Source organism: Carassius gibelio, chromosome A7, assembly GCF_023724105.1.
Source record: "Carassius gibelio isolate Cgi1373 ecotype wild population from Czech Republic chromosome A7, carGib1.2-hapl.c, whole genome shotgun sequence".
NCBI classification, from domain to species: Eukaryota; Metazoa; Chordata; class Actinopteri; order Cypriniformes; family Cyprinidae; genus Carassius; species Carassius gibelio.
In genome coordinates, this window is record NC_068377.1 from 22,293,175 (window position 1) to 22,317,212 (window position 24,038).

The window sequence follows — 24,038 nt, forward strand, 5'->3', positions numbered from 1 at the left end:
CGCACACACACATACATACATACACACACACACACACACACACACACACACACACACGTTTGTTTTTGTGAAAAGTGAGGACATCCCATAGGCGTAATGGTTTTTATACTGTACAAACTGTATTTTATATCGCCTTTCACCAACCCTACACCTAACCCTAACCCTCACAGGAAACTTTGTGCATTATTACTTTCTCAAAAAAACTCATTCTGTATGATTTATAAGCGTTTTGAAAAATGGGGACATGGGTTATGTCTCATAAGTCACCCTCTCCTTGTAATACCTGTGTCATACCCATGTCATTATACAGAGTTGAGTCCTGATATGTCACAAAAACATGCCCACACACACACACACACGCACACACACACACAAACACACACACACACTATCTAAACATACAAACTACTGTGAAATCATATAGATCCTGTGATAGACTATATAAAGTTATTTCCAATAAATACATTTTCTTCAGAGTTTCATTGTCATTCGGCTGGGCTTCCACTTTTGGTGGCATGAAAACTAGAAGTACACTACAACTACCATGGTATACGTATGGTTGTTTAGCAATCTCTCATACTGAGACTCCACAAGAAAATACGCCAGCTTCTTTCTGGATTAATCACAACAAAAGCAGGTACAGAAAGGGAGGAAAAGAGAGTAAATTAAGCAACTCTCACTGAATGATGTCATGAATATATTTAGGGGATTTGCTTTTAAAATTATGACATGTATTTCAATGAATGCAAATACATTTCAAGACATTTGAGATATGCATTGCTTTATTTTTATTGCCATTGCAATGTCAAAACAATGGTTTTTATTAATAATCTATCCTCAGAAAATGTAAATAGATTTTATCAAGCACCGTACTTCAGAAATGTGTGTGTGTGTGTGCGCGTGTGTGTGTCTTTCATTGTATTTTTACTTTCTGTGTGGGCCTTTATTCACCTGACTTACCCAAGAGATTCTCTTTATCTCAAAAAAGAAGGTTATTTCATTCAGCTGTCTGGCTTACAGCTTTGAATATAACTGGCTCCATCTTTCCCTCACAGAATTCATGCTTCACTTCACTCCAATAAAAGCTGGGCCTGGCCTGCTGCAGAATGGCCCCTGGTGACTGTTTGGGAGCTATTGAGAACGTTCTCCGTTTCATACAGTCCCACTTACAGCCTAACGTTTTCATTAATGGTGGTGAGCGCATTAACCCAGGCCAGCACCCAATTACTGCCAACAAGGGACTGATCCGTCTCAGAGCGCAATCTGAAAATGTTGTCATGCAAAAACAGAGCGGAAAGAGAGAGAATTAGAGAAAGAGAGGGAGGGGGTTGAGGATGGGATGGAATCCTTTCATTAATTTAACACTCATTAAAGCTTGGGAGGTAGAGCTGATTTTAAGTCAATTAGTTCTGAATGCAGGTGACACTGACAGGACCTCTGAGATTCCTCAATCTGACCGAGTGGGGTGGTTGTTAAAAAAAGAAAAGAAATAAAACTTACTTCCTTTCCATCTCTCCCTCTCCCCGTCTGTGTCTTTCTCTCCCTGTAGGAAAATGTAATCTCCATCCATATTTAATCACTGCCATCTGACATCACTTAGGGGTTATGTTACAGAAATGTAGAAGTCAGGGTAGAGTTACATTAATATATAATCTAAAACAAAAAGACAATATGTTTTGAAGTGTCTCAAGACAACTGTACTTTTTAAAGACCCTATCAAATTAGAGATTAGAATGGACCACCTGAGAAACTCCTCAGATATGTAAAAGCGATTATTGTGAATTGCAGTTAACTCCAGTTTGAGACTGATCGTCTATCACTGAGTGAGATGTAAATAACACCGGCCGTTGAATATTAAATATCGGAGATGTTTTACGGGTGTAAGTGTCACATGCTCGTGTGTTGAGTTTCATGACATGGCTCCTCGTGGAGCTGGGTGATAGCGCTGACTGATTTGAGTTATGCGGTGAGGAGAGAGGATAATCTTACCTGGGTTAGGCCTAGCTGCCTCCATGGTCAGGGAAGATGACACCTGTCTTGTGTCCGCACTGCTGCTGAATGGAAGCGACTGGACCGAAATATAGCGCTGTAAAGATACAAGTCCTTCATTACTGAATGAGTCACAAACTGCTGAAGATCACAGGCATCGAATATTCTGTAAAGTGAAAATGAAATGAGATGTTTTTATCATTGTTTGAGTCAAAGTGGCACAGGCTGCATAAGTCTTGCCATCCACAGCACAATGTTCTTAGACAAAATAGCATTATCATTTCCAGGCTATCAGAATTGTTTTCATAGTAATGACAGCTAAAGGGTTGTATTTCACAGCAAATCTCTCAGAGGAACACTGACACCCACACAGCAAACTAAATAAACAGTGATAAAAAAAAAAAAAGAAAAACACACAGATACCACAACAAACACACTTACGGTATCCACATACCGCAGACTGTCTCTCTCTCTCTCTTCATACGGTGAAATGAATGCCTCAGCAGATCTATATTACAGTAATTCAACAACATAATCAAATTGTTAGTGCAAATGCTGAGCATCCCATTCTCTTTCCACTAGTTTGCGCAGCACACACATATACATGGAGCAATCATACAGTGGACCAGAGACCACAGGAGGCTTGGCCATTATAGTACAGCTATAACTAACCATGATTAGAGCCATATTGATGGTCTGTGACATGCAGTTTGCTCAAATATGCTGCCCGGTCAAATGGCTGCAATAATGAAGTATATGAGAATCACTAAGTTTACTCTGTTGTTTTAATATGGTCATATCGATTATCTAATAAAAAAGCCAAAGACCTCTAAGAGGTTTTAAACTACAGGCTGGACTCTGTTTCTATTGGTAAGTAAATGTTTTGTGCTGTAGACGCAGAAATTAAAAGTACACTGGGAACAAGCATAAGTAAACCATACTTTTAATTCTAGTTATTCATTGATATTTCCTCTCTCTTCATGATACTTTACATTAAATGCTTAAATACTTTACATTATAAAGGCATACTCTACTTTATTGGTAACATACATCTATCTAGAATTCTTTCCTTTTTTTCAATTACTTAAAGAACACAATATCTCAAAGTGAAAATACATACATACATACAGACACACACACACACACACACACACACACACACACACACACACACACATATATATATATATATATATATATATATATATATATATATATATATATATATATATATATATAATAAAAATAGAAAGTCTCTTCAGGGCTAATTTAGAACTGTTAAAACTAGGCTTTAGGCAATTAAACATTAACCTGTTAGACAGGATATTTGTCATTCATGTCAGATGCCATGGTCACGTCTGGTCTGACAGAATAACATCTTTTTGAGGCATGCATTCCTCAGTCTCATTTTGGCAAGACTTGGATCAAAAGCCCAAACATATTTGGGTCAGTCACCCTGACAACCAGTGAATCTCAGTCGGTAAAACACAGAGCTTTGGAGGGGTCGATCGTGTTACACTGTAAAGAACCACTGATATCAGTATGAATGTTTACAGTTTTTTTTTCCAGGCCCATAAAACAACACTGGAAACTTAATGGCTCCTGCGAGAGACTCTTATAAGTCCTATCAGGGTCTGTATCTCTGTTCCCACCATTCAGAGGTGACTGAGAGAGCTCAGTATCCATTTAGAGTACACGCATACATATTCATGCTGACGGGCCCTCATCACAACAGGTTAATATTAAAACTCAGCCGTTACTCCTGAGACCACACTGGAGACGATGGAGAAAAAAGAGATGGATCAAGGGGGAAATACAGAGAGAAAACAAGACTGAAATGATCAAAAGTGTGATAGAAAAAAATGCAAATTAATAAAATACATTTACATGAATTACATTTATTCATTTATCAGCAGCTTTTATGGAAAGTGATTTAGAAATGAATAATAGCACAAGAAAGGTTAAAAAAAATAGCTGTGTATCCAAGTACTAGCCGTGCAGTAAGAAAAGGAGAAAAAGAGACAAAAAATTTTTTTTTTCTAAATTTACAGAATACTGTTCATATGATAAATATAAAATACGATTTATTTTATAATACAGAAAGCAGGTTAAGGCAATTTACAGCATAATTTAACACTTTAATAACGGAAAGATTATACCAAACTGTTCTCTGCTATTAGCAATCAAAAATATACTTATAATAATTTAGTATAATCGATTTCCATTTATTATCATTATAAATGTTTGAATTGTACATTTGGTAACCTTATCTTTTTTGTCAAAAACAAAATCAAATAATATATTAGATTTTTTTAATTGTATATCCTATCCTTGCTCATAATTGTATATCCTAATATACAATATCTCAAATAACACAACTCATGAGTGAACCAAATAGCAGAGGAGATGGGACTCAATAAAAGTAGGCAAGGAAGAATAGTTTTATGTATACCTGAGCTACTTAAATGACTGCATACCACAATCGATGAGGCTGATCACAGTGTATAGAAATGCATACATTTACATGTGCCTACCACTAGCATATGTCATTTTCTCTTCTTTCTGAAAACAGCTCCTTCGTTGTCATCGTACAGTAATTGGAGGGATAGGTAAGGAATGTGTGTCCTTACAGTGCATCTTAAGACACTTTGACGATGAGGAAACGTAATCTACAGGATGACATTAACGGAGGAGGGAGCATCTACCTGTCTTTGAGACAGGCAGACAGTACGGGCTAAGGTTACCAGCCCTTATTCGGATGGTGAAAGGAACACAATCAACCTACTTAATCTCCCACTGCTCTTAAAGGAAGAGGAAACTGATCTGGGCTCCATTCTACAGACAAACCACACAAGAGTACATGGGCTTCATCTTAAAATGGACCTACACATTAAATTACACTCAAGCACTGGAAGCACAGATGGCCTAAATGCAGCCCTTCTCTTCTTTTATTCACAAGGGGAAAAAGAAAGGAGGGAGAGATAGAGGGAACTGTTTTCATAACGGACAGTGTCACCACCCTTGCGGCCCTGAGACTTGGAGAGGGAGCTCTGAGCCCCTAAAATGTAAGGCATTAGCATCAGAATGAGGCTAAATACCCCTCTTGCAATAAAGCCCCAACAAAAGAACTTCCAGCAATTTCAGCAGTGATGATAAACCCAAGCCTGAGACAGCCATCGCTCTGTGAGAGGGACAAGACCTTACTGTACACCCTCCCCTCGTACTGTTGGGAGGCTTCTGCAGGCATGAGTGCACTAATAAAGTACGCACCCAATGTCTGCCTACTGCCGCCTGGCTTTCAGGACCCCACAGTGAGAGTCCCACCTGTCTGTCTAGGGACAATGGGAGATGTAACACAATATCTGTGTGTGTGTGTCGCTCTACGCCAGGAGAAAAGCCGAAGGAGTGGACAGATAAATGACTTGCACACCTGGACCACAGCCAGGCCCCTGTCCCACCTCAGGAAACCGTGTAGATTGAACCTGTGGCCAGACCGAGCAGAAGACAGAGCCCTATTGCGAAAGCTGTACTTGTTGACTGAAATTTTTTCATAGGTGACTTCGCACCTGCTCCACATTCTGACTTAAGATGCCAGGCTGCATACAAGCTGTACTAAAATGAGAGTTGTGCAAAACTCAGGGTTGAATAATTGGTCCCTTTCAATTTATGATTTTTTATTTTTTTCATTATTATTATTATTATTATTATTTGAATTTGATACAATAAAGTTTATTGAAAAAAAAAAAAACATTCAAATTCAATTCTGCAGCCTGTTTGCTACCTCAAACACTTTTTTTTTCTATTTTGAAAATGCATCCATTTCATTTTGATTGACATTTACTAAATATAATAAAAAATTAATTGCATCATAAGAGCAGCCTTAAACCTCTTTTATTGTTGAGACATGAAAATTAATATAGCCTTTATTTATTTAAAATATGTTAACATAATTGTTAAGTTCAGTCTAAATGCATTTCTTCTTAATTTATGCAGCTTTAAACAATATGTGTGAATTTATCTTTTTATTGTATGCTGCTTGAGATGCAGCTTCTGTGCTGTTCTTGCAGTGTAAAGATGGCACGTGTTGGCTTTGATTACTCTGCCATGATAACACAAACACACAAAGACAGGCTGAGAAATCTTCCTCCATGTTTGCTCTTTCAATCTAGAGGTCCTCTTTCAGCCAGCTGTGTACATGTCTGTGTACATGAGGCTCTCTCCTCAGGAAATCAGGAACCATGAGAACAGGTCAGGAGGGAGTTAAGAAAAAGGGAGAAAATACTGGAGAAGTAAGGATGAACACTAATAACAGACAACAAACAGATGAAAAACAAAATGAGCAGTGGATCCATGAGGACACAAAAGACATCACTAATTTCCCTAATCGCATCCTTTGCTCCTACACGGCCCGCTACTGTCACACTCGCCTGACACCTGGGAGTGTTTGACAGGTGGGCAGGTGTGGGGCTGAGTAGTGGCTCGGTCGAGCAGCAATTCAATTGTCCCAAATGTGTCTTTGATCTCCCCTGCATAGACGAAAATCACAGCAGGGAGTCACAGCCAACCCTCGGGGCTAAAGCCAGTACAGACAATACAGAGCAGAGGTGGGTCCGTTACGTGAAGAGATCGCACACTCTGTCCCCGAGGCTCATACACAGTGCTGAATCCTGTCAGATCTCATAACCTTCCTCTTTGATAAACTGAAACAGCAGCCCCCTTCCTTATTATTCACTCATTCACACCACACCTCCATAACTGTACACACTGCAACTCAATTGCAAAAACAAAACAGTGAATAGAATTCAATACAATCTCTTATTACATCAGTCATTTCTGAGACTGTGTCTTCTTCACAAGATAAATCCACATATAATCAGTCAACCTGAGGTTTGGAAAGCCTCATTACAGTCTGGTTCTCTTCCTCATCCTACCACTATTATTAAATGTAATACAATAAATTGCATATTCTCATAGACTGATCTACACATAATATATTGTTAACCAATACAAATATTACAGTTAACCTAACATAAAGTGGCCTAGATGCATTACATACGACATACGACCTGTACCATAAAAGCCAATTAAACTGATCAATATACTCTGAAGCATGAGCATAAATACTAGAGTACACTTAACACTGATCAAACGACAATAAAACATGAGAAACCCAAAGGTGCACTCAGTTCCTTCATCTTTGTGTGTTTTTAAAAATGCACTGCCAGAAAACGTAAAATGTCACAAATGTTTTTATTTATTTATTCTTTTTTTTTTTTGCACTGCAAGGCAGGAGGTAAGGGGTGTCATTATTCTTATTCTTATTATTATTTAATTATTTTATTCCCTGCTCTCATTTTGGTTAGGTGTAGACAATTTCTCACTTTCTCATTCTTTAATACATACATATACACAGACACACACATAGTATCTCTCATGGATTGTTCATAGCTCATTCAGTGTGTGCATGTGTTTTAAATAAATACTTTATTGCTATACTTAAATTATTTATTTTATAAATACTTTATTATATATAAAATTGTCTGCTTTATAAAAAACTATTTCAGATAATGTTCAATTTCAGTTTAAATCAGACTATTAGACACCCATATGTTTTGAGTTGGTATAAATAAGAGGATAACTGACTGCATTGAATAATAATAATAATAATAATAATAATAATAATAATAAAAATGTAATTGATTTGTAGTGTAACAATTCAAACTCATAATAAGAACTTCACTGAACTAAAGACATATGAAAGATTAATATTTATCTGTTTTTAGTACATCTCTTTAAATTTTCTATTTATTAATTGTGTTATTTGTTCTTTTTTTAAAAGGAAAAAAAATGAAAAGGGGGGTTTAAAGTAGAAAAATCACATTTGAATGAGAACTGGATTGGAACAATCCGGTTTGTTGTTGTTGTTGTTTTTTTGTTTGTTTGTTTGTTTTTTTGATTGATCACATATCAAGCCATCAGTGATCATCATCATCATCGTCATCATCATCTTCAAATAACAGGCTAAAAAAAGAAGAAAAAAAAAGAAGTAAAATAAAATAGCTGTCTCATCGCTCTCTTAAACTGCAATTATGCAATATCTGATATTTTTTCTTATTCTTCTGTATAGACATGAAAATAACACATAAACATACATAAAACGTTGTTAAATAATGTTCAACGATATTAAACACTGCCAAAAAGATAAAAGAAAAATGTGAAACAATTAGGTTTTCATAATTAGGTTTACGTTAAAATTAAATTATAGTAGGCTAGCCTATTGGCTTTAGTCGATAAATAGATTTGACAAAAATAAATACATAATATAAATTATTAAGAACTGTATTTGTCCTCTTGCAAAGTTTCACGGTTGTAAATCTAATAACTCTGATTTCAAATACCGATGACAAATGTCATAATTGAGAGGCGGTTCGTATCAATATTGTCAATAAATTGCTCGCGGTCTGTCATTGAATACTCCGGAAGCTGACGAGGTGTTCAAACAAAGCGCCTGACCGTCTCTTGCGCTAGAAGAGTGAGCACAGATTGAGAGGGGCGGGGACCCTCTGCCGCTCTCGGAGTGTTTGCAAGGGTCATTTAGCATCGCGATCTTGTAAATATTGGGGAATTTAGCCAGCTATAAAACCAGGGGAGTAGGCGGCATGGGGCGAGAGGATGCAAGCCTCAAATTAACAGATTTTGCGTTTCAGGAAGTGCAGTGGTCTGTTAAATTAAATGCAGCTGCTGAAAAAGCAGGACATATATTTTATTTTAAACGGTGATAGATTGATAGTTATTATTTGTATGTATTTATTTATTTTAATAGACTATCCACTAACATCCACCTATGCTATGCCTCGGTGACATTCCCCTAAACGCTTTATGTGTGTGTGTGTGTGTGTGTGTGTGTATATGTGTGTATATATATATATATATATATATATATATATATATATATATATATATATATATATATATATATATATATATGCCACATTGTGTTTGTGCAGCCTAAATTAATTTAATTAGGCTAATTTATATTTTTATAATTATAAAATGTATATATTTACAGTCTCCAGGTAGGCCTATTAAACATATATATATATATATATATATATATATATATATATATATATATATATATATATATATATATATATATATATATATATATATATATATATATAGGCTATACATATATTTTTTCAGCTAAAATCCTAATAACTCAAAGAAAACGGACATGAAACGTTTTCCAAATGGGACAGTAACGGTGAACCAATCCATCTGTACAAACTCTGAAAGAAAGGCGCTTCTAAAACGATCGATTGTTTAATTAAAGATGCTGAAGCCTGTCAACCGCCAGAATGATGAACTCAGAAATGTGATTTACAGCAGAGCTGCATGTGTTTTAATGAAGCGCTCTGTAATTGCATTTGCATCCTGCCGGACGCGGTCTTACACGTTGAAGTTAAATATGTAACCGACTTTGGATTAACATTTCACACGTGTAATGCACTCTGTCAAGAGAAGAAATCCATAGTCCATCAGCCAAAAAATAATAATAAATAAATAAATTCTGCCGGAGCTAGAACCAGGATTGTCGACTGGGCAAACTCAACATTTTGAAAAAATACGTATAGTTTGAAATAGTTAAGAAACAAAAAAAATACAAATGAATCATCAAGACGGACACTTTCTTTTGGAAAACTGATGTATTTGATTAGTAAAGAATTACAGTATCGTAGCTGTTAGTAGGTATTAAACTGTAGAGAAACTGGGCCCTAAAAGATCTTCCAACTTTTCAAGAAAGTGCATGTAACAGTCCATATATATATATATTTATATAATATTTATAAAAACCCTATCATCATCTGTCCCCTTGCCGAGATGGACCTTGTCTTCGAGTAAGACTATGTACAATTGCTGTAAAGGAATTTGTTGCTCCACATACGTAGGCGCGTCAACACATGAAGTGCAGTATATGTGAAACAAAGATGCTAGTACCTAGCAGCTGTTTGAAAGCCAAGCAAAACCTCAAGACCACACAAGGCATTTCACTCTCCCATTCGTAAGCGTGTGGACCTCTCCATGTTGTTATCTAATAACCGTTTATGCTTTTCATCCTATAAGCTCAAATAAAGATTGAGAACTGAATGTAGTAAAAAGCAAAGTGAAAATACTAAGGTCTAAATAAACAGCTGAGGTGAAAACCTTTTTTTTTTTTTTTTTACTTTTTTGTTCTTTTTAACTTACAAGACAGAGAGAAAAGGACTAACCTATGTCCCTGGATTTATGAAATGTTGATATTTCTCAGAGGAAAGTTTCTACACAGATTGTAAACCATCTAGCACAGATAAGTGTACAGTATTTACAGCCTTACGTTGCACTTTTTAAGCTCTAAATAATTACATGAACATCAAGTTTAGTTAACACATACTAGAGATAGAAAATAATTTAATGCCATGGTGAAGTCTTCTACCAAGAAAAGCTAAGTTTCAAAAGCACACTTTAAACACTCATACAGATTCACTCTGTTGATAAAACAGAAAATAGCATAAAAACTAAGTAACTGTTAATATTTTCACTTGGTTTTTCGAGCAAGGTTATAATCACTAATAAATAAGCTCCATAAAACTATAACATGTTGTACATTGTACAAAAAAGCAAGTTCTTTTCAAACTCCTCTTCATAAAGTCTCAATGGCAAGCAAATGCTGATAGTTTTTTCTTTTTTCATTCTTTCTTTCGTGGATGCATATACGGGAGCATGTTTGTGTGTGTGTGTGTGTGTGCCAGTTAAAAGAATGTATGTTTGTTCATGAGCACAACAAAAATGATTCTCTAGTTGGTCACTATCTCCTTGTCCTCCATGAAGCGTGTGAAGCGGAAATGAGTCCCATTCTCTGTGTTGGCCATTTTTTCTAGGCCAGCCAGAGAAGGATTGGGCTCAGAGTTATGCAGCTTTTCCATGCTGCCTGTCAAACCTCCGATCGGAGAACTGCCTCCATTGCCCACACTCCCTGACAGTGGAGGGGGCAGGCCTCCATTCTGGATTACAGAGATCTCGTTGGTCTTCATGGCCAGGCCATTAGAGAAAGCAGCAGCATACTGATTCCAAAAGCTTGTTGGGTCTCCGTTTCCAGCCCTACCAGTTAGGTCCTTTTGGAAGAGCTCAGGGAACTTTACTGGGTTGGTGCCAAGGAAAGCTATTGGACCATCTATTGAAAGCCTGCGACCACGTCGTGCAGGAGCACTGTTCCACATGTGGGTACCCATATGCACCTAGTGAGACAGAGAGAAATAAGGAAGTGGAAGCAAAGGGATTAAAGAGTATAAAAACAAACGATCAGGAGAGCTACAATGTTTAAAAATGGGAAACATTAAAATGTATAACACATAAGATGATGCAATGGAAAAAGAGAAGTAGTATAACAATTAGTATTTAAATAGGCCCACTGGAAGCAGCATTTGTCTAATTATTAAAACAAGGTTAAAATGTTGTAACATTCACTCACTGAGAATGGTGGTCTGCATATGAAACAAATGGCCTTTGGTAGATGTGTGTTCTGAGAAAATTGCACTGTCCACTTTCATTGTGCTGGACAGTATTGTATCTGACAGGTGACCCCAGTTCACCCTTGAAGCATGCAATACATTCAGGGGAAAAAGTACCTTGTTTAATTGTTGCAACCCTTAGTGTAGCACTGAACATATGAGGTATAAAATGTATACCTTGATATTTGAACATCCTTATGCTAATTTTGCAGTTTACAAAGCTCTAAAATGATTAAGTGATCCCCATTCCCCATTCATATGATAATCTTTTCAAACTGATGGTGTTAAATGCATTGCTAATTTATAATTATTATTATTAATAATATTTTTTTCACAAAATAGTACATTTACAAAATCAATATTTTATGCAGTGAAATCTGACTCATTAAAATAAATTTTACATTTTATACTTCACTAAAAGAGTTCATACTCATTTACTCAGAATTTTTTTTATAGTTTGACATTTCAATTCTTCCTGAAAATTATGCCTATAGTGAATCATGTTTCATACAAATTAGTGCAATCAAATATCCATATAAACCCCCCAGGATTCTGTTTATCTGTGTGCTAGGCTTTTTATTCATTGCAATCAAAGAGAAACATTTTTTCATGAGATAAATTCTGTAAAGATTTTGAGCGTACCACTTCTTAGGGTGAATGCCGCTGTTAAATGTGTTTAAAGCCTGTTAAGTGAACCATTCCTGGCTATGTTCCACCAATTTCAAGCTCAGGTTTCAGCCCAATATTCATATTAATTTTGATATCTAACATTTCCACTTCCTCTTTATTATTTCTGTATACCCTCCTATATATATAACGGAGCACCGCACATGACATGCAAGAAAAAATAAATAAATTGTGTGCACGATTTACTAATTCATTCCCTCCATGTACTAAAACATGCACATAATTACTATTGCGTTCCTTCAATTTACTATTGCATTCAGTCGATATCGAGGGAACAAATTAGTAAATCGTGGGCACAATTTATAAAACAAATGAACGAAATAGTAAATCAAGGGAATGCAATTTTACCTCATCAGTACTTGTTTTTATACAGTCATTACCTATTTTGGCTGGATTTTCACAAACATGAATAGCAAAATAACGTCAAGTAAAATTGTCAAATAATGTAATTCATAAGAACAGACAAATTCATTTCCATTTTATATAAACCAGTAGTTACCTTGAGATTTCCTTTGGTGGTAAATGCTCGTCCACAGATAGTGCAAGCAAAGGGCTTTTCTCCCGTATGGGTTCTCTCATGGATTTGCAGAGCACTGGATGAGGAAAATGTCTTCCCACAAGTGGTACAGTAGTGCTGCTTAGGCATCCTCCGTGGTGGGGCAGTCGAAAGTACTGGAGAGGTGGAAGCAGATGAGGTCACCAGTGAGGAGGGCAAGTCTTTTACTTCAGGTTGAAGACCATGCAGAAAGCCGTTGACCTCAGTCTTCATCATAGAGGACAAAGGTCCAACAGACAGAAGGGATGGAGTTGGGCTGGAGGCAAGACTGGTGTTGGGCTCAAAGAGCTGGGAGGGCAAATCTCGCATCTGGTGAGTCAGCATATGTTGCTTCAAGTTCCCCCTTGTGGAAAAGCCCCGGTTGCATACTGTGCAAATGAATGGTCTCTCTTTGGTATGGCTTCGGTAATGGATGTCCAAGGCACTCTGGCAGGCAAATGTTTTCCCACAGATGTCACATGCTGTATTCTTCAAGGTGCCTCGATCACGGAAGGGGAAAAGCATACTAAGAGGATCTTTCGATGAGTTAACTGAAGTAAGATCCAGAGCTCCAGGACTGACAGAATGAGACTGCATGAGACCCACACTGATGTGGTCCAATAGCAATGCCCTCTGCTGCCGATCCTCCAGACTAGGAGACTTTTGCTGTTGGATAGTACCATTAGAGGGTGATGGAGCTTGCATGGAAAAGGTAGATTCAGAGACAGCTGGACTTCCAGCACTTTGGCTTTCTATGTCACCTCCAAGTGAAGAGGAGTCATTTGTGAGTCTATCTCCTTCCATTACTCCGTTCTCCACTGATTTTCCTTGATCAAAGTACACTTCATCTTCTGCTCCCTGGTTGGCCCTCTTCTCCTGGTTATCCATGATTAAAGACTCTTGTGGAGTAGGGGATGAACAGAGGCTGTCTTGAGATGCATCAGCTGACTTTGGTGTGTCTGGAATGCTGCTGTCTGGTCCATCCTCGATTCCTTCCATGTTATCATCAGAGAAGTTGTCAAGATCATCAAAGTTTCTCTCATCAAAGGAACCAGCATCTGATCCCATGGATTCTGGATAGTTGTCAGGAAGAGGGGTGTTAGGGATCTGTCCACCCATGTGCATGCGAATGTGCTGCTGAAGTACAACAGCATTTGTGAACTTCTTCTGGCAAATAGGACAAGAATGCTGGACCCTCAGGGGCGGCATAGCTCGATGGACACTGTAATGAGTCTTGAGGTTGCCCTTGGTGGTGAAGGCACGACCACACACTTTACATTTGAAAGGCCTCTCCCCGGTGTGTGTGCGGTAGTGCATTTTGAGTGCACTATGGCAACTAAGAACACGGTGGCAGATAACACACTCATTAGGGTCTGTCACTTTCCTGTCAATGTTCTCAACGAGTTGCTGAAGCTTAGATGTTTCTGAACCTTGGAGAGGATCAAGGAGACCCCCAAAAGGAAACTTAGCTTTGAACTGTTCTGACATCAGGGGCATGAGTGGGTTAGTGGCCATTGGGGGGCTGTTGGAGGTGGTGTACTCAATGGTACCCTCTACCGCAGAGCTCATGTTTGTCATTAAACCAGATGAACGGTTGATTTCTTCAACTTTTTCATTTGAGGTAGGCAGGGTTGTGCTCTCACCTTCTTCATACAGACTATCTGTGTTCTTCATGGCTGCATCAGCAGGACCTGAGTCGCTTTTAGCAGAATGAGAAGGGCTGCTTATAGCCACTGAGTTATTATCTTCCTTCTTGATGAATGGAGGCAGGCTTGGTATAGTTGGTGGAAGTAACATGCCAACAGAAGATGTCAGAGTGGACAGAACAGGTTTACTATCCAGCCAGCTAGTTACTGGCTTCTCAGGAGGCATAGACATACCATAGGGAATGCCAGTACTCGTAGGAATATTGTCTAGATGCTCTGGGACAGGATATGGGTTCATCTGAATGTGTGGATACTTCTCTTTATGACGCTGAAAATGAACTTTCAAGTTACCACGGGTGGAAAACCGGTTGCCACATATGTTGCATTTGTATGGTCTCTCACCTGTGTGAGAACGTAAGTGAATCTGCAAAGCACTGTCACTACCAAACACCTTGCCACAAAACCTGCACTTATGCTTGAAAAATGTATCCTCAGAACTACTCTTCGGTTCGAAAGAAGAGACATTAGGTGGCTTGCCTTTTCTTTGCTGAGCAAGTGCAGCCAGTGAGTTGAGATCCTCAACTGTAGTACCGACACTGGGCAATGCACTGGAAAATATTGGGTTGCCTGGGGGGGACTGAGGTAGAAGGGTATTAGCCACAGGATTCAAAAGGCTTCCCATTGCAAAGGCTGGTGTGGATGACTTTGCAATTGATGGATTTCCTAACTGTGGATGCAAGCTTCCTGCATTACCTGGCCTTTTGTCTGAAGGTTGGGCATTAACTGTAACTGGCCCTGATGATCCAAGGTTTTGAGATGACTCTCCCACACTGGAACTGTTCTGAGGTAACTGCACAACATTAGCCATCTGTTTCAAACTGCTAATGCTTGCAGACTGGCTAGCTATGCTCTGTGCTAACCCTGCAGCAGCTGCCAACTGTTGAGATAAATGGGAACTAAGAGTGGTTAGTGGGCTAGTGCCTGAACCTAAAGTCACAGGGGAAGAATTAGGCGGTGTTTGGAGCTCAGGTGACTGTGAGGCTAGCAGAAGAATCTGGTGACGAATCTGCTCTATGAGCTGTAGCTGATGAATCTGCTGCTGCTGTAGGGCCAGAAGCTGCTCCATGAGGGCTGGCACAGCCACCCTTTGCCCCCCTGCTGCTCTGGTCTCTTGAGAAAACTGAGCCACAGCCACTTTGGTGCTTTGTAGGTTTTCAATAATGACGTTGCTGTTGATCATGGAAAAATTGCCCAGCTCAGTCAAGTTACCCAGCTGAGGTAGTGAGGCAGAGTTCCCCAGATTGGACCCAGTGCTGCTCAGAGCTCCATGGCTGCTTCCAACACTACTGAGTGGGCTGCCACCTGCAATACGTCCACTCCCATCATTATGGGGTGCAGAGACTCCTGACATCTCAGTGTCCATGGCTTCCTCTTTGTCAAGTACGTTCTGCTCCAAAGGGTCAGTCAACTCTGCTTGATCTGTGTTATTAGTTGTACCATTCATCTGCTCATCAGGATTATGAGGAGAGGTGCCTGGGGAGAAGGTTCCGGAAGGCGACACTGGATTTTCATTCACGATTAGAACTAATTGATTCTTAGTGCAATTCTTCTGGTGTTGCTCAAGATCCGATAGTTCAAAGAACTCTGCGCAACATCTGCTGCAGACATGGGCACCCGATTCTTTACAGGGGGAGTCGTCCGGGTGGGTCCTTGTGTCCCCTGCAGAGGAAAATAAGAGGGGCGAACATGGGGATTAGTGATTAGAAACGTTTTGTATCTGAAGAAGCAGCTTTATCTGTTCAAATTCTTTTGTTGTTAATCTTCTGTTAATCAGTTTACTGCTTATCCCCTTCATACGTTAAAAAAAAAAAAACATGAAAAAATAAACAAATACCAAATAACACCAAGAAAAAAGCCTCCACACTATGTAGAGCTATGATGAAATAAGATAAGAAAAGAGACAAAATCAATAGCACTTTTACAATATTGCTTAAACGTGATCTTTGAAGATGTGTATCAAAGTCCCATCAATTCAACCACCTTAGGTAATCATTTTCTTCAGATAATCCATCAAAACATAAAAATACTATGAACTGAGAACAATGGGCCCTAATGAAATCTCATAGAGGGCCATTGATTTCCAATATTTCATACTCCTCAATGTCTACATGTCCACTAGGCACAAATCAACCATTTGAAGGACTTATTAGACTTTCAATTTGCTGTCAACTTTGCTCATTTTCAACCCACTGCAGGCATCTTGGACAGGTTATCCCTGTCACTAAACTAATTTGTATCCAGTCAGCCTGCAATCAGGATCTGACAGGAACAAGTAAGCCTTTGGCATTCAGATTGCTAGGCACTCTACAGGAGCAGAGAAATTTACTCATACCATGCTAAGCATGAATTAAGTAATTTCATGATCATCTTATGACATTATTTGGAATTCTAAATCATTGTTCAATCAGTAGGAACATTTGTAACATTTGATTGTTTATCCATATAAATACAAAAAAGTAAACAATTACTGAAGATTTGACTAAGCAAGAAACTATTTGCTTGATTAAACAAGTGTAAGTTTAAGTGTACAGTAATAATATCACATTCCAGAAAACGAGATGATTTTTATTTAAATTTAACAGTGGAACAGGTTGAAACCTCTTCTTGAAAATGAACCATTAGCGCTTGCAAAAAAAAGTGAGAAAAATGGTTCTGTTCACTCCCTCCCTTCTTTGAGGGCTGTGGCCTTTCTCCAGTTTCCTCATTCTTTCTCATCCCACCTCCTCTCTTTTGTCCCTCCAAAATCATGCTGTTTAACATACAAGTTGATTTACAAATTGCAATTCTCTATGAGTCCCACTCATTGTGGGGCTTTGCTCTCAACATTTTCATCATCGTGGAGATTCATTTGCAAATGAAACCCCTGCAAGAAGTGTGTCCCAGCCCTGTGGAGAGACAGGATGGCTCCCCATTGTTCCCCAGCATGGGAGTGTCAGAGCAGGGGAGAGGGGTGAGGGCCCAGCCTGCTCATCACGGCTGGCTCTAAAGCAGATCCTGTTTAATTCAGGGATTATCTTCTCCCTGTGTCTCTCTGAGCTGGAACATCAGATAATGTTAAAGTTGCCATGACAGTAAAGCCGTGTATCACACAAACGATGTGTTGCCCAGACGGGAAAAAGTCGACTTTTTTGATGAAAAACTTTTAATATTAAAAGTCTGTCGAGTAGAGGGTAATGAAACGGAAAAATTGAGTTTAGTGAAGGGTAGGAAAAAAGATTACTTGGGAAGAATTTAAGGATTGATGTTTAAATCACGTCACATTGCTTATTAGGAAAAGTTATTAATTTGTTTTCAAAATATATGTGTATATAACTGATATTAATAGTAATAATAATTATTTAGTATTCATAATAATTATTAGCGACCGCATACTAACAGTCGCTTGTTTATTTACAGTCGTATAATGTAATGAAAATTCACTCCAAAAATGAAACAACTTAAATTTATTCAGTGCAACCCGTTGAAGACCTTTGTTTTTGGTTTTAGTCAAATTTAAGTCACTTTGTCACAATAAAATACAAACAAAGAAATATCTAGTTTCCTTGGTAAATATGTGCTGCAAGAGACTAAAATATGAAGAATAGAACATATCTTTGGAATAAAGGTTTTTGTTTTTGTTTAGTGTTTTTTTTTTGGGGGGGGGGGGGGTAAATTGCTATTTGCTATGCACAGAAGTCAGAAGTTGATACTCTATCCTTGGAAATGCATATTCAAAAGTTACATCACTGTGGGCTATTCGAATGTAAATTAAAAAAAAAAAAATAATTAAAAGATACCTTGTTTTCTAAGAAAATACATATTCTAAAATGTTGACAGTTGAACTATCAATTTCCAAACAATGATTTGACGATCATCCCATGAAATAAATTGTTGACATGTCTGTCCAAATAGACATTTTGACACAACTTCGGACCTTAAAATAAAGCATACGCTTCGTTCTGCATGTAAACATTGGTTCAAATCAAATCAAATAAATAAAATAAAATACATATGTGTTCCCAAAAATAAATAGAATAGCATTTGAACAAATAAATTAACATTTTAAATAATTACTTTCATCTTTAAAAAACAAACAAACAACATAAGTCAATTGAAATGAATTTTAAAACCCATTTCGCAAATTGAAAAAACATTAATATCAAAGAGTTTGAATTATACTCAAAATAATAATGTGCAATGGGCAGCTTACAAAGCCAGATGTGTGTCAATACGTAGTACAAGGAAAGCAAGAAACGACTCCAGTTTGTGAAAGCTACTGTACACCGTGCACGGCTGTGTGCTGTGATGTAGATTAGTGAGGCAGAGCTAGTTTTGATGAGAACAGTTCTTTACAGCGTGATGGCTTTGGGTCATCATTAGCATGCTACAGAGCTTGTCAAAGATCTGATCTCAAGTAAATCAAGACAGAGAAAGGAGAATGAATTTGTGTTTTAGTAGATAAAAAAAAAAAAAAAAAGAATGGCTAGAAAAATAGAGAGGATAAACATACATGAGAATAATTTGTAATGTCTACATTACTTTTCTCAGCTGCAGGCGCCTTGCTAGTTGTGACTCCGAAGAGTGAGTTACCGTTCACTCAGAACCTCCTTGTGTGTCCCTTACAATCTACCACCCACCCTCAACTTTCCTGCTTTCCCTTAGCTTCCCTCCCTCACTTTCTCTCTCAAGTCATAGAAAACTTCCTACTGAACACTAGATGGTGTGCCTGGGAAAGGCTTCTCTTCTGATCACCTAACCCTTATTCTCAATTCTTATGACATGCTCTTAAAAGGACAATTGTAAGAGGGGACTATAGAGAGAGAAAAAAATTATAATAATAATTAAAAAAAACACAGACAACAAAGCCACTACCAAAACTTTCACAACATAAACACTGGCAAAATGACAAGATACAAAATCCTTGTTGTTTGCAATGCTTGTGTGTGTGTTTTGGGGGGCGGGGGTGTCTCACTGACAATCTCTCTGGGTGGGTGTGTGGCAAATTTGCTGAGGTGAAAGGGGAAAGCAGCCACATTGATCTCAATCCACATCACCCCCCCCCCCCCCTCTCTTTCTCACACACACACACACACACACACACACCATCCCAGAAAAAAGTAAGAGTCCCTGTTTGGTTAGCTATAGCACAGCATGGTGGAGGTCAGAGACATGGTACACATGAACACACTCTGACCTGATCTCTCCTCGCCTCCCCACAGAGGAAGCCTGGCAAAGGTTAAAAAAGCTCTACATCCCACCCTCATTGACAGGCCAACAGGGACAGACTCCTCACCTCAGTCTAGCCATAATACTGCTTTCTAATACCTCACAAAGGCCGCAAAGCATAGGGAGAAAATCAGCGTTTTAGAGTTAGAGTTTTTCTCAAGAGAGAAAACACCAATGAAGTTTATCTGTAATTATTAAGACCTGGTTTACACCAAAGGTTAAGGAAAAAAAGTTACCAAGCAATGCTTAATTCATGAAGACAGCAATGTATTTCTGAACTCTGGCATACAGGTTGTGCCTTTGCTTTCAATGAGCTGTATTTGGTGAAAATGTGAACTCGGTCAGCTGACAGCGGTTGACAAACACTGCCATTCACTTCTTTATTCAATTTAAAAGGGAAAATCCAGCAATGCCATGATTTTGAAAATATTTTTATTTTATTCTAGCAGTAAATCACATAAAATTCACCTATGAATACCCTTCGCACATAAGTCGCCAAATTACTGCTTATGTAAATCTGGGCCTGTTATTTCTGATTTCTGTACATCTGCGTTCGCTACAAATTAAAAGAGATATATGTTAAAATAAGGGGATGTACTTAGTTTTGTCTCTCAACACACAGATATATATATATTTTTTTAAATAGCCTACAACAACAAGAAAAGAAAAGAAAAGAAAAAAAAATCTTACGCTTTAACGATTACCACTGATAGCCTATATATTTTTCTTATAAGCAAACATACACATATTGGAAGTTTAAGGAACGCCTTTGAAATTAAAATTGTTAGCCTACATCTAAAAGCAACTGGTGCCTATAGCGGCCCATGATCAAATAAAAAACAGTTTAGTTTTATTTTATTTATAACCTCAGAAATCAAATAGATTTAAAGTGAAGAAAAGGAGCGTAAAACAACGTTGCTGTTTACTGTAATATTAGAGAGCTAATAGTCGTGTTATGCCAGATTCTTTATATATTTTACCTAAAGATTGTCATAGAACGGTCATTAATATAACGGCGTGCTATATTTCTATAGACTACTAATTTTTCATTTTTGCATTAACGGTATAAGTAGGTCACTTCTGTTAATTCGTCACATGTTCCACAACGGAATATCTACAACAGATTTAACCAAAACCTGAATACAAATAAAATTGAACAAAATTATTTGGATGTAGCCTAGTTTTGAAATGAAACAAAATCCTTACCTCTTCAAAGGTCCCAACGCAACCAGAAACATGATATCCTACAAAACGCTGAGCTAAGCAAGAGATAGGACAGTTCCCCCGAAACACTCCGTTTTAAAACGGTTCAAGTAAGACACTTTACTGATCAGAATGTTCAGTGTGCCCTTTGAATTCTTTTTATAGCTCGATGGGAGTGAGACGGCCTTTGATAAATGCAGTTTAGCTAAAAGTAGGTAAAACAAGTACAGGCTTTAAATTTGTAGGCTGTTGCAAAACCTCAAGTCACTGTCTGCCTGATTTCAGAAACAGATTTAACACTAAAAAACTATGAAATCATAAAAGACTACATTTAGTACGAGAGTATTAGAACAAAAAATAAAATAAAATAAATAATTCATAGGCTACGATTAGGCTTGTTATAGGCTATTGTTATTTTAAATGTTCAAAGAAAATAATACTTTTATAATAGGTCTATAGCCTAATTAATAATATTTTGAACTATTATTTGTAGTACGAAAACGCGTAATAGCTGTGTGTAGTAAATGTACGTTTTAAAAGCTGCCAAGGAGCTGTATGAAAGATTAGTTTGGTCACAGCGTGGGACAGTGTGTGTCGAGCAGCATGGCACGGGCTACTAGCAAGTCGGCTCTTGATCATAAAACTTATTTTAAAACTCAATTAAAAGGTAACGAACGAGATTGCATATTGGTGTAAGTTTTCGATACCCCTCTAATGTATAAGGAGGTATAGCAAAAAATAATATGACGCAAAAAGAGTTTAAATTAGGCTACAAGTGTGAAGTCTTAATGGAAAAGCTCGATTAGGCTACATGAGATAATGTGATTTGGTTATCCGATCGCCCGTGACTACATCCTTCAGTCTGAATGTGCTAACTCATCACCTATCACATAGTTTCATACAAAACTGGAAATACTGGGGGAGAATATTTTTAAGAAAATAAGTTTCGCCAACGTCTCAACCACATTTAAGATCGCATGACATAACTTTCGATAAAGAAGTGTGATATGCACAGCTGGTCACTGAGAAAGCGTGATGTAAAACTATACAGAGAATCGAAGAAAAATAATCGTTTCATATTGTTAAAGTCTGTTTGGTGCTGCTGAAGTCTAGAGATGCAATATCCCAGAGAAGAGGGGAGGAGGGAGGGAAAGGCTGAAACCAAGCGAAACCCCACTTGTGTGGGCAACTTAAACGGCCCAGAACAAATCTAATTCTTTAACTTTCACCAATAAATACTGAGGAACTGTGTCAAATCTTTACTAAATAAAATGAAACGCGAACTTCACCTGGGTCTATATTATGCTACTTTCTTTCATAAGTCAACTCGAGAACTTAAAACTAAAACCTTAAGAATGGTATAAAGGGATTCTTAGAAGAATCACACAGTCCTAAATGAAACGTGTTTTCGTTTTAGCGCAAAGTGATAGTTTCGAGTAGTCTAAAACTTTTCAACGGTGGGCTACAGCTAGTCCCTCCAGTAGCACAAATATAAAGGGAGATTACCAGTATTAATTCCTTGTCTGATATTAAAAACATTGGAATGTCACTCTAAATAGGTAAAAAAAAATAATAAAAAAAAAAAATAAATAATAATAATAATAATAATAATAACTAAAGTTAGAAATCCCTTTTGGTAAAAAGTGCAGCGCGAGTTTACGTGTGTAATAAGGGCTTGCACTCACCATTGTGCTCGGTTAGGACCGGCTGCGAGTCGGACTGGAAATGCTGCGGCTTCGCTTGTTTCCTCCGCGACATGCTGCCTCACGCATCAGCCACGAAAGAATAAAAAAATACTATCAAATCTGCTCAAAATTACGAAAATCGAGCCCATCCACCGCGCATGTGTCCTGTTATGATTATCAATAATGCCTCGCGATTAATCATGGGAGGGGGTGGAGGGGGTCCTCTGAAAGGCGATTGGCACCTTGCCAGCCCCCTATTCAAACGAAGTCTCTTTAATCAATTAGCCGTTGATTTGCTGGGGACTCTTGTCTCTCTTGCTGCTCCCACCCAATGAGTTGATCCGTGTGGAAGAAAGGCTGGATTTTCCTACTCCCTTTAGATACAGTTTAACCCTTCTTAGCAACCATCTGGTGGCTACGTTGGAGCTTAACTTGGCCACTACAGGAATGTCAATTTCTCTTTAGAAAGACCAACCGTATCTTTTGAGCTTCCTGGGCATCAAACTGGTGCTCAAAAGTTGCAAGTCACCAAAAAGTGTCCGGATAGCCAAACTCTCCGCCAAAGGTCTTCCAAAGCATTTCCCGTAGCTTGACGTTTCAGAGCGTATCGTGTATCCTCGTATGTGATTGGCATTAAAGTTGTTGTAATTCAGCCCCTGGATGATTGCACGCGCACCGTTTCTAACCAAGTCGCTCTTTCCTCAAGGCAGCGATGTTCAAAGTAGCTCGGTCAACGGAGTTTCGTGCGTAATGGCAACTATCGGCGTCTCGAGAGTCCAAAGAATGTATCAGATGTCCCAAATCAGAATCATCTGATTATTGCCGAACGGGATCAGTAACACGTTTTCATCATACGCCGCATTCAGCGAACAAACAAACTTTAAGGGCCCATGCAGAACGGTGAGAAATCCTCAGCCCCACCCCTCTGTTATCCTATTGGTCAGTGCTCTGTTCTATCATAACTCGCGCTCTCTGTCCCTCTCAGTCTCTCACCCACCTCTCCTTCCCACTCTCACTCTCTCACCGCGCGACTGAGAGACAGGGGAAGCGCTCGTGCCTCACATCGAACTGTCTCGACCGTGCGAATGCGTCCCATCTAGCCTGTTTGAAAATAATTTAGCAAAACATTTTTTTTTAATTTGTTTTATCTTTCGAGGCGGTGGCTGAGAAGACAGTCCTCATCCAATAACTATTTAGTGCTGAAACGTCAGGAGTCGCACAAAATCGAAAAGTCTGGAGATCATCAAGAAATATACTTGTTTTCTTTGGAAACAAGTATATTCAAGAATCGATTTAAGCTGGATAAATAACGAACTCTCTTTAAACAGTTTGTTCTTCTGATGAGGAAATGTGCTATGTATTGACGCTTACTCATTTTATTTTTATTTGTAAATTGATGTGCAATAATCAAAAGTTAATTTGGCTTAAACATTATTAAAATAGAATAATATAAAACAAATTATCTATGAAATGACAT

At 38.1% G+C, this 24,038-nt stretch overlaps 1 protein-coding gene across 1 annotated transcript; it reads right to left on the reverse strand.

Annotated features, from left to right (window-relative positions):
* Nucleotides 1-9,252: 9,252 nt before the first annotated feature.
* Nucleotides 9,253-23,455, reverse strand: LOC128016852 (sal-like protein 1). Its single transcript, XM_052601693.1, has 3 exons — nt 22,562-23,455; nt 12,727-16,127; nt 9,253-11,267 (listed from the first exon to the last, which is right to left on the reverse strand). Exons 1-3 carry the CDS (start codon nt 22,632-22,634, stop codon nt 10,827-10,829), a joined length of 3,915 nt encoding a protein of 1,304 aa, XP_052457653.1. The 5' UTR covers nt 22,635-23,455; the 3' UTR covers nt 9,253-10,826.
* Between the last annotated feature and the right edge of the window lie 583 nt (nt 23,456-24,038).

Coding starts and splice junctions, on each gene's coding strand:
- LOC128016852 (XM_052601693.1), bottom strand. CDS start 22,634: ATGTCGCGGAGGAAACAAGCGAAGCCGCAGCATTTCCAGTCCGACTCG. Junction 16,128..22,561: donor GGTCCTAACCGAGCACAATG/GTGAGTGCAAGC, acceptor TTTCCTCTGCAG/GGGACACAAGGACCCACCCG. Junction 11,268..12,726: donor CCACCAAAGGAAATCTCAAG/GTAACTACTGGT, acceptor CTGTCTCACTAG/GTGCATATGGGTACCCACAT.